Genomic DNA, 12,386 nt, shown 5'->3' on the forward strand with positions numbered 1-12,386 from the left:
CGTATTTTCCCATTGATAACGTGTGCGTTATCTGTACAAATGTGTGCAGATGATAAAAAAAATGACGAAGTGCGTTTTGTAATGCAAAGTGAAAAAATTCAAACATTTACATACCTATGCATGCAATAATTTAAAGAGTCTCGCCAAAATAAATAAGTCTGGAAGCATGCCTTTCTAATTGCATTCTGTTTTATACAGATCAGCTACTTTTAGAGTTAGTTTACATAAATCCTTGAGAACAAGAAAAAAGATATAATTTCTATCCTAAACAATCTAATACGTAGTACTTTTTTATCCTAATATATAGTACTTCCCGTATAAGTAGAGTACGTCCTATTATATACGGGTACGTATAAATATATGATAGGATAGGTAGATCACTCGAATCTAAGAAATTCGTCACATGAATCACAATTAAATGAATTAAGTGCATTTATTATCTCTTCAGGCACATCACCGAGTTTGCTCTCCAAGGTCAACTCTTCCTCATCTTCCAGCACTGACGAAATATTTCTGGTATGCACTGGATGCTGATAGGCCATATAGAACCAAATGAATGCCATTTCAAGAGTTTTTAATTCTATAGGGTTATCGGATGTGGGAAGGGACGCTAGGACGGAAACATTGTATTACTGGTTGAAGGGGGTTTTATGATGGGAAGCATGTTTAGGGATGGGGAGGAGGGATTGCACGAAGCACGGTGGTTGTTAATCCTAAGGTTCAAGGGTGTGGAACATTGGCCTATGTAAAAGGCCAAGCAGAGTTTACAGGTCAGAAGATAAACAACATTCTTGGATGTGCAGGAGGATTAGGGGAAGGGCGGGAGAGAGTTAGGATGGAGAGGGGTGGGATGTGGGATTAGAGAGAGGTGGGGTGGAGTGGTGAAAATAGGCCAGGTTTTACATCTTCCTCGATGGCATGGAGTGGGTATGGCTCTGGGGGTGGGAGGGGATTTAGAGAGCGGCTTGGTGGATTTGAGGATATCTGCCAGGTTGGCGGGACGTTTGAAGGTGACAGAGGGGCAATTGGGGAGAAGGTTGGTGGAAGTGTTGTGATTTTTGAGAAAGGGGAACATATATATATATATATATATATATATATATATATATATATATATATATATATATATATATATATATATATATATATATATATACACACACACACACACACATTAGTGGCGATCATCCAAATATCACTTCATTAGTTTCAGTGCAATTCCCTTAATACCATAATATTGTAGCTTTGTTAGTAATATTGAATGATTAACACAGTCGAAAACCTTACAAAGATCACATAGTGTCACAGAGACTGCCTCCTTCTCTTCAAATGCATTAATGACATAATTAACTATGGACTCTACTGCCAAAATTGTAGATTTCCCAGATCGAAAGCCATACTGTGCTTTGGAAAAGTAATATATATATATATATATATATATATATATATATATATATATATATATATATATATATATATACATATACACACATACACAGATGCACAGTATCTATACAAATTCATGATAACTACAAAGTTCTGGGTGTGCATTATCAATGGGAAAATACAGAATTTTTCATGCAAGTGACTCAGGACCCATTCACAAAAACTCATTCCAATAAATATTTCCAAGTCCTCGAGGAATTAAATTTATTGATGAAGGCTTCTGTAGGGTAGTTCATCAATGACAACCAGTTGGTCATTTCATTTGGACATTTATTAAATAGCCCTCACATAAACCCCTCATTAAAACAAGCATTTCTAGTTCCTTTGAGTGCTGGGTGTGGTTTAATGAACAAGACTTGGCCTGGATCTTAATCCAGGAATGACTTACATATAATTATTAACATCAAGCAGTTACTAGCATGTAGTAATACAATTATTTATGAACAAGAAGAAATTGATATTTGATCAACATGGTCAACTGATTTCACAGGATTCGAGATCTATAATCTTAAGTTGAATTAGACAATCTTGGCATATGAATTTTTTCGTTGGAAATGACTTACCAGTGTGCTTTGAGTTAATACCTCTGGTGTAAATCACTCCTTTCTCCCTAATTGAGGTGGTCTTCAACATCAGGATTTTGATTTTCTCCTTTTACGGAATATTCTTTGTCCTGCCTCCAACTTCATAACCCCTCCAGAAAAATTGACAGTTCAGCAAATCATAATCCAATATTGCTATCCTTTTTGCTAGACAACACTACTCCCCTCATCATTTAAAGATAGAAATGCAAATAAAGGCATAGTGCCTTACGAGACTTAATCGTTAAGTACTATGCGAGTATATGGACAGTAACCCTAAAGGGTTCTGGTCATACGTTAGGGAGGTAAAAGGGGGTGAGCAAACTGTGGCTTGCTTATGGGATTGCAATAATATCATTCAAACTGACAGTGAGGGAAAACTTAACTGATATTCTAAATAATTCTTCTAAAGCATTTTCACGAATGATGGTGCCACCGGGAATTTCTCAGATACATTAAGTACTGAACTCATGGCAAATATTATAGCAGACAAACAAGGAATTATCAAATTTCTCAAAGATATTAAAGCCAACAAATCCCTGGGTCCCAAAAATATACCACTGAAGGTGTTAAAACATTTAGCTCCTAATGTTCCCCCATATCTCGAAGTTATGTTTTAAAAATCTCTCGCAGAGTGCAAAGCCCCTAACAATTGGAAAACTGCACATACAATGCCGATTTTTAAAAGTTGTGACAGGGAGGACCCCAGCAATTACAAATCCATTTCCTCATTTCTACATGTTGCAAAATTTTGGAACACATTATTGTCAGTTCCATAATGGGATATCCCGATAGCATTAACTTTTTAAGTTACAATCAGCACGGATTCAGGAAAACCTGATCATGCAAGACTCAATTAGGGCTATTTACAGATGACTTATTTTTATTGGGAAAGAGTGGTAAGCAAGTGAATGTGATCTTTTTGGATTTAAAAAAGGCATTTGATAAGGTTCCCCAAAGTAAACTTATTCATAAATTGAAATTCGTTGGTATAAACAAGGGCACAATAAATTGGGTTGAAGACTCTCTGTCAGAGAGGGAATAGAGGGTAATCCTTCAGGGCACTAGTTATGACAGCATACGAGTGACCTCGGGTGTACCTCAAGGAAGTGTAATCAGGCCGTTGCTTTTTTGATTTTTGTTAATGATTTGGACCGCGAAATGAAAAGTAAGTGTAGGATGTTAGCAGATGACATAGTGATTTATTGGGATAATCTGGGGATGAGGATTGGTTAATACTAGTAAAGGATTTAGATTGCATGCCATTGCAGACTAAATGGTGTTCTAACTGGGGATTGACACTAAATTATAATAAATGTTCGGTGGTAAATTTCTTTAAAAGATCAACAGGATTTATTAACAAATCAGCTGGGGTTGACCTTAAAGTAGTTGACACAGTAAAATACCAGGGTAACTATAACTAACAACGTAACTTGGGGCACCCACAAATGTAAAATCTGTGGGCAAGCAAATAAAAAACGGGGATATAACAGATGTATTGTTGGCAGGAGTATTAGTAGATAAGGTCAAGGAACATTATCATCACGCTCTTGTAGGACCTCATTTAGAATATGCATGTAGTGTATGGGATCTGACTGAAAAAAGCCTCATTTGGGAAACTAATAAGGTTAAACATAGAACATCCCATTTCATTAAAAACGGTTGTGATAAAATGAAAAGCATCACAGAAATGCTTCTGGAGTTGGATCAGGAATCATAAGAATAGGGTCAATTCAATGCTAGGTTAAACATACTAAATAAATTCAGAGCCACATGCTTCAGCGCATAGATCTGGCAAATTACTCTGCACTCCTACATACATTGGTTGCTTAGCTCATGAATATAAAATTTTGGAAAAAGATGCCATAACTAACAGACTCAAGGACTCCTTCACATGGACAATATAGGATAGCAACTGTAGGGTTAGACATAAAAAAAAATGCTGCTTGCCACCTCCAGTATCTAGGGAATAATTAGTTTCACCCAAATGCATGTACTATCACTAATATTGTATTTTGTCGTCAAAACCCTTGACGTAAGACATGGGACTGCCATATAATGACTGTAGTGCCCGAAATCAACATTAATACCAACCAAAAAGAAATGAGGCTGGAGGAAGTGCTTGGTACAATGTCGTCTGCCTTTCTTTGTTTTCAAGCTTCTCCATCCATCCCTCGTTTCTCTCTGTGTGAGGGGGGGGGGGGGTGGCCTCATGCCATCTGCTGCCTACTGTGGTGTGTCACATTCCCTACCAGTGACTTTAGTGGTGGAGACTATGAGTTGCATGTCAATGAGATAGCAGAATTTCTTCCTCTTAGAGACTTTCCAGCACAAAGCTCATTCTGCCAATTCAAAAAGTAAGTCTTTCTCTGATCCACAGGACAGAAATTCCTTTCTCCAAAATTAAGCACTGCATTATGATTTATTTGTGTCCCATTAAGTCAATTGTTAAACTTGTTGGCCTTGTCAAACCACCACTAATAACATTGTCTAAGTGTACATGACTCCTCTCATCACAGTCATATGCATTGCACCCAAGTCTTTATGTAAGATTAAAGCTAACTTTTAAGCAGAGAGATGCTTTCCTCGGATATATATTGAATAACTGATTGTAAAAAAAAAATTATCAAGTGGAAAAGTGCTATGATCAGTTATTCACTTCAACTTCTACCATATCTCCCCTGAAGCTACTCAATTTACTGCTATATATCCAAAGAACTGCAGAAAATGCTTTGAAAGTAATCGTAATGGAGTCATCTGCTAATGAGAATAAAAATGCCCATAATTCACAGTATAAAAATCATTAACCTTCACCAGGACTTGAAACTGGACCCCCTGAGTTTCTGGTAATTCACCACGTAAGAGGTCGCCTCGATAGCCTCATTGGTTAAATCACTCTGCTGGAAAGTATATCAAAAGGTATACAGGATTAGAAGAAATTGGAAGCAACAGAAATGGGGATGTTAGAATGGATTGGTGGTGTAATTAGGCGAGACAGTTTTAGAAAAAACTAATAGAGGTAGTAGAAATATTAAAGAAGTCACGAGAGACTGAAATCATATAGATTTTATTATAAGAGAGGAAAACTGCATAGAAGGATGAGAATTGAATACAAATGCACAAGGAAAAAAGTGGTTGGAATTCACAAGGTAAAGGCCAAATGAGATGTGAATGGTGGCGGGAGATATAGAAAGTGTGAAGTGGAAGAACTGAATGATGAACTGCTTCCTTGTCTATACTATTAATATTTGCCATCAGTTACTATTCATTCAAATGTAAAGTTTCCTTTGAAATTCTTGTAAATTTACCTTACCCCTCTTTGTTCTATGTATGTACATAAACTTCAGTAATAACAATAATAATAGAAATAAAAAACTTTTAAAATATTTCTTTCACTTAATTATTGCAATATTTACATGTTTTTTTTACAAAATACACACATTTGTTCTATAAACTCGTGAGGTATAAAATAAAAAAGTTGGAAAAGATGATCATGACACTTTCACAATCATTTATAAGGAATACACATTCTCCAAGTTCTTCTGAGACCACTTTGAAAGTCATTCACTCTTGGATTGTTATACATAAATTAAAACACTTTAGCACCTTGGAACAGAGTTCACATGTCCTTTTTGAAAAAGGTTTCTGGAGAGCAGCCTATATAAAAATTATTAATCAAGCTAACAAATACTACTTAGCTTTGATCAGGCACCTAATCAATTCAAATGAACATAGTAATATATGTATATATATATATATTTACATCCTGCCTTTCACAGTATCTGCCATACCTCCATTAGGAATGGAATGGAGAAAGTAGAATATATGAGCAGTCAGCCAGGCAGAATAATTCACAGCCATTTTTGCAGTCATTCGGTAAATAAATTCCACAACTCTGAAGATTTGTTTTATTCAGAATACATGTACGGCACTGGGGGACCATTTACACCAGGATGAAGGAAATTGCACTGTTTGCCATTTCTACAGTAACCTGCCCGGAAATGCTTGCAAGGAGTAACACGAATATTGCCTCTACCACCACGACCTGCGGGAGGATAAAATACCATGAGCCTTTGAAAATATAGGACTATATTAAAAACCAGTGACAAAATTTTAATAATTTTCATTAGTATCATTTGCAAACAATAGAGATGATATACATGATAAATAAAGTTTAACTAAATTTAAGAAAGCTACCAGTAAAATCATTGTCAAAGGCAAAAGATAGAAAATTAAATGACTTTAGGAAGCTCAATTTCTTAGTCACTTATCTAATGATAGTTGGTTATGGAAAAACATCTAATTACTTATGCTGAGAAAGGAATATGTTTTAGACTTTACATTGCTTGCAGAGTACATTGCTTAGAATGTGTGAGGTAGATATTAAAGTTTTATCCAATTTTTACAACTCTTGAATTATTGGAATAAATTAATCTGAACAAAATAATTTTCTGTGGCTGAATTTTTATGAAAAATGCATACAATTAAGAATTAAATGAAATACTTATGAAATTTATTAAAAACAAGTGAGATTCAGAACTAGAAAAATGTTTGCAACGCATGAAAAAATATTGGCAGGCTTAGTCATTAGTACGAAACAACATATTTATATTCCATAACAAAGAGACCATGAAATGCATGCACTACAAATGAGGACTGCAAAGAATTACAATTAACATCTAAATAATTTTAAAATTTTCCTTTAAATGTCAAGAATGCCTTGTCACACCTGCATCCAAGATTAAGTAATATAAACATTCTGTCACCAATAAAACCTTCTTTATATTCCCAATAAGACTTAAAGAAAATTTAAAGAATTGCTATTTTAAAAAATAAAAAGGAATTTACATTTGTTAACCATTACATTACATTTACATTTTCAGTAACCAGTATTAGAGCAGAACTGATTGTTTCATAACTCATTCCTTTCCTGAAATAATTTTAAATTGAATAACCTGACACAATTACCAAATTCATCAGCATTAGCAAACATATTTACAAATGCATTCAGGTAACCTTAAATTAGAGCAGTTATGTAAATAATTAGGTCATATACATGATTTTATGCACTTCTTACCTCTTCCCATTTCCCAGTTTCCTCCTCTTCCATGGGGAGGCCCACTTGGCCTAAACCAAGGTCCACCACGGGGTGTGGGACCACCTCGTCCACCCCTAGAGCCACTGCCACGGAATATCGGAGGATGCCCATACATAGTTCCGCCATGAGGTGGCCTCACAGTGTTTGTAGCACCTCCTGCATAGTTCATTGGTGGCATCATATAACCAGGCCCTCCCACAGAACTCTCTTCCATTCCCTCCTGGTACTGTACTCCATAATCCATCTCATATCCAGTAGTATTCATTTCACCTTCTATTTGTGGAACATTATTTCCTGCCATCCCCACTTCAGAAACACCACTTTGTGCATACATAACCATGGGCTGTGAATCTTCAACTGGAACTACTTTTCCATCAGCAGTCTGAGTCATTAAAAGAAACACACAAATGAGTAACTTGGAATTGTGAAACAAGGTATAAACACTTTTAAAAAAATTCAGTTCTATTGAAAGTAAGAGTATATCTGCATCACGTACCCTCCAGTCACCACCTGCACCAGCAACACCCTGGATGCCTGGATTCATCATGCCAGCCATTGGAAGCTGTTGGGAATTTTGTGGATGCATCATAGGCCTTGGGCCAGACATCATGACATGAGAGGCCCTTTGATGCATGCTGTTATCCACACCACTGATCTGAGCTCCTCCCATAGCTGGTCCACCCATAGTAGGAGCGGTGAAGCCACCATGGATGGGATGTGTTCCTATTTGGTTAGGATGCATTCCTCCTCCAAATGGACCTGACATCCCACCTCCAATCATAGGATGGCCCTGAACCATGTGAGGATGAGGGTGTTGAGCCATATAATTGGGATCATTGTGTTCTGTCATCCCAGGCATCATGGGAACTGGCACTGAGGGCCCAGAGGGACCTACTGCAGGTGGACCAGCTGAAATTGGGGGCTGCAAGCTTTTTGGCTCAGGCCATGGAGTTGACTGAAAGTCATTTATGCTGTCAGGATTTCCTGATGCATCATTAAGGGGAATTATTGCCGGATCAGTAGTAGGATGAATCTCATTATCTGGCTCAGATGGAGAATCTGGTATCCTGACAGAAAAAAAGATAATGTTAAATGATTTCATCACCACCACAAGTATTTTTTGACAATACAAAACAAATTTGAAATCAATATCATTTTGGCCCAATATTAATTATTATATATGTTACACAACTAAAAAAAGAGATTATATATGACAACCAACTATTCATATACCGATTAAAAGATAAACTTACATATCTCGGTGAAAGTAAAGTGACTGAAGCACAACTTTTTCACGAGCATACTGAACATCTTTCTCACGGCTTTTGCTTCCAGGCTCTGCCAATGGTGGAGGCAATGTAAGGGGGACGAGGGACTGCCACTGTATTCTTTCTTCCATAATATCTTCATGAGCTACAAAAATACCATGTTTTAATTAAAATTAATTCCATATTTCAACAACTCACCACACTTTATTTTTTTGAACATTACAAATATATTCATAAGTGAATTTTAAGTGAACAATTCACTCAAGAGCTAAGCTTTGGTACAAATAATCCATTTTTTCAAGAATAAAACCTACCTAGCTTTCTAGCCATCTGGAAAGCCTCTCTTTCATGAGTTCTTTCCATCTGCTTCATGTCCATAAATGTTTTGGTCACATTTACTAAAAAAGCCAGAAATTTTAATTAATTCATTAACAACACAAAGCTTGATACCATAATCATAAAACTTACACATAAGAAAGAAATTAAACAACAAAGTTATACTTATTTTAGCATTAATAGTGGGAATAAATTCAGATTCAATGTTCACACGTCTATTTATAATGATGAGATAGACACAAACAGTCAAATGTTTGATGAAGATTAAATACATCCATTACACTATTAAGAATAATATTACAATTAATAAATGAATATAGTGTGAGAAAACATTTGTACTTTTCTACAGAATTATTTGTTACGTACAATGCGTTTCTATCTTGTACCTGAAAATGGTTTGATGAACTGAAATGAGTTTGATGTCACAAATAAATCTGTGGAAAAGTACAAACTTTTTCTCATAATGACAAACTTCCACTACATCTCGCCTGAATCTGTTGACTATAGTGAAATTATATATATTTTCTCAGCCAATCACTATCATCATCAAATCAATATTAGCTTGACACTTTTAGGAAACATCCAGTGAATACCCAACATATCCCCAAAATGTAAATTCAAACTAAACGAGGCTCTCATGGCATAGGCTATTAATGTTACCATGGTCCATCAATTGCATATTAGAGGATTACAGTCCAAAACTGCAGCATAAGTCCCAAGAAAAGAACATGACCATGACTAGGAATTAATTTCTAAAAGTGCTTTAGCCTTGTATTTACAAAGCTGGTCTACTTATGAATACCAAATAAGACACATTGCGAAGCAAATGATAGAAGTAATGTAGTTGTATGGCAGGGTTGGTAAAGATTTTGGATTTCAGAGTTCTTTTAGATTCAAAGATTTTACAAATACCTACTTCATTTTCCAGAAATACTTCTCTGCACATCCTACATAAATAATATCTCATTTGATTCTTTGAAATCTTTTACACTTTCATGGCAATTTTCTAATTTCTACAGCCTTTGATAAGTTTTTAGTGGGCAGTGAGGAAATTGTAGGCAGCCAAAGCAATTTATTCAACTTTTAAATAAAATATAAATCAGTGGCAGCTCAAAAAATTGTTGCAACAAAAATTTTTACCTCTCTGGATTTTTATGAATTTAAAAAATCACTATGACAGGTAATCATATAAATGCAAATCAAATTGGTAACTGGCATCACATGTACAACTTCAAATTTCATCTGTTGTTATATTATTTCATTCAAAATGTCCATTAATGTTTCTATTAACCCACATAATTTCTTAATTCACCATTAGTAATTCCAACTATGGTATATGCACTGTTTTGGTTAAGTTCTTTGCTTCGAAATATGGTTGACTAAAAGTGTAATGCATGGCCATAAAATGCAGACAACTGCTCCATAAATGACATCAAAGAGGTAAAGCTCTCATTCTGCAATATTTCAGTAGTTTTTTTAATGGATCCTGACACTAATCACTTGTGTGCTCAAAAGCCTTGATTTGCACAGTAAAAAAACATCCTCTGACCCTATAGTAAATATTACAATAACTTTTTCTTTAGCTCTGCATACTTTCTTCTTCTCTTAATTCCACACAAATTTCCTATTTTACTCATCCCTCTTCATCACAATTCCCCTCTATATAACAAGCTTCAGTATCCCATTATCTCTTAGTATCTCCTACATCCACTAGTCCTGCCTTCAAATTTCTCCCAATAGCCATCTCTTTTCTCCTATCATCCTTAAAGCTTCATTGTTCGCCTACTTATCTGTCCATTTTATTTGTTTCCATTCTTATCCACTTCCCAAGAGCCCCTAATGAATGCTTACTATCTGGCCTCGATGACCAAGTTTCTGAGCCATACAAAACTATGCTCCACATTAAATTTGTCATTGGTGTTTTCCTTGCACCTTTGATTAGGGTGCCTGTCTTCCACACTTGTTTCTTTGTTAAAACTTCTTAACTTAATGCAATTATTCTTTTAATGTTCAAACTACTTTGCCTACTTTCACCTAAAATACTCTAAATAAATTTCAATCTTTTGAAATCAAACTTTTGTTTGTCCCCAAACTTCAATGCTGATCTTAGTCATGCTACTCCCAGAGGATCTTATCACCAAGGTCTTTTTATGATTAATTCTCATCCCATATCTATCACAATGACTCAGAAATACACTATGCAATGATTACAACTCATTGGCTGACTGGCTAAGGCTTATATAATAATAATATATAACCAGTATTTTCAAGCAATTTCCATAGGTATTTACACTAGCTTGTGCCTGAAAATGGGGTTAATTATCACAAAACTCTTTCTCCTGAAAGCTTAACTGGTTTCCTACTGTAGCTGATTATTCTTTAAACACTATTTAACTGCTTGAAGTCCTGCTCTCCCTTTACATTTGCATTCCAACGCCCTATCACTGGTGTTTCCTCCTCAGTGAATTTGCACACATTGCAGCTTGCTATAATATTACTGCTTCCATCTTTCTGTGAATAATTAGGCTACATTGACTATGACTAGATGTATTAGATTTGCCTTTATCTCTACCAACAACATTTTTGTGACATATGAAATAAAATTTGAGGAACAATTAAGAAAACTATTTCTCTTATAAAATCATCATCGTACATACCATTATAACAACTTTTTCACCATAATCAATATGGTATAAATATTTCTTCAACTATATTCTAATGTGAAACCTTTTACCACGTAACTTTCAAATTTTATTATTAATCAGGAGAATGATAATAATAGTTTATTAATTATAATGGTTTGTAGCATATAGTATACATTAAAAAATAATATTTACTTGTAGTCACTTCCTTTGAAAAAGGAAGTTAATTTATAAATTCTGGAGAAAGCACGACATATTTCTCTCCAGATTTACTCATTGAACACAAAGACAGTGTAAATACTACAGTAGGCACACAGAAATAAATATAAATATACACATTCATACACAAATATATACATTTTCCACTTCCGAGAAAAAAACAAAGAGACCCACCTCTTTCAGTTTCATCTAATTCAAAGTAGACAACCTTTTCCAACTCTCCATCTTCTTTCCACTTAACAATTTTCTTATTTTTAATTGACGTCCTTTTATGGTATATAAGGATGCCTCTAAGGCCTTTACTTAATGCCTCCCTTTTTCTCCAATTATCATCACTTTCAGCGGAACTGTCATTTTCATCTTCCTCCTTCTTAATCCTTTTTCTGGCTAGTGACATGTCCTGCTCAATTTTCTTCTTGGAACTTCTTGTCCTTGAATCTTCATCAGAAGCTTCATTTTCAGCAGATGGACTATCCTCATCCTTAGGTGTTGGAGTTGTAGCTAAAAAGAGCATCAAAGAAGTCAATGACTGTGTATTAATTTGTACAAATACAAGTTTTCTGTGCAAATGTTGATTATTAAATTCACCACCAATAACTATACTTAAAATTCAGGCATGATAGGGATTACTAATCAATGATAATGTTAAGTATAACAATTATGAGCCTATTTTCGTTCAACACATTATGACTTAGATCAATCATAACTTGTGCTACACTTCAATACCACAGAAAAAAGCGTTTCAGATAGCGATGTGGGATATAGAAAGAAAAAATTTCATCAATATGGTAAATAT

The 12,386-nt window shown here is 35.0% G+C and overlaps 1 protein-coding gene across 2 annotated transcripts in view; it reads right to left on the minus strand.

Annotated features, from left to right (window-relative positions):
• Positions 1–5,431: 5,431 nt before the first annotated feature.
• Positions 5,432–12,386, minus strand: part of LOC139694831 (serine/threonine-protein phosphatase 1 regulatory subunit 10-like) — a 68,201-nt gene continuing 61,246 nt past the window's right edge. For both annotated transcript variants that reach the window (XM_071593354.1, XM_071593345.1), the window contains exons 9-14: positions 11,765–12,091; positions 8,708–8,791; positions 8,379–8,538; positions 7,622–8,192; positions 7,105–7,507; positions 5,432–6,072 (exon numbers count right to left, since the gene is read on the minus strand). In XM_071593354.1, coding sequence (XP_071449455.1) covers positions 5,936–6,072; positions 7,105–7,507; positions 7,622–8,192; positions 8,379–8,538; positions 8,708–8,791; positions 11,765–12,091 — 1,682 coding nt within the window. In that variant the 3' untranslated portion in view covers positions 5,432–5,935. The remainder of the gene's footprint in view (positions 6,073–7,104; positions 7,508–7,621; positions 8,193–8,378; positions 8,539–8,707; positions 8,792–11,764; positions 12,092–12,386) is intronic.

The sequence above is a fragment of the Hetaerina americana genome, unplaced genomic scaffold (assembly GCF_022747635.1).
Source record: "Hetaerina americana unplaced genomic scaffold, ioHetAmer1.1.p SCAF_1, whole genome shotgun sequence".
In the NCBI taxonomy this organism is placed as follows: Eukaryota; Metazoa; Arthropoda; class Insecta; order Odonata; family Calopterygidae; genus Hetaerina; species Hetaerina americana.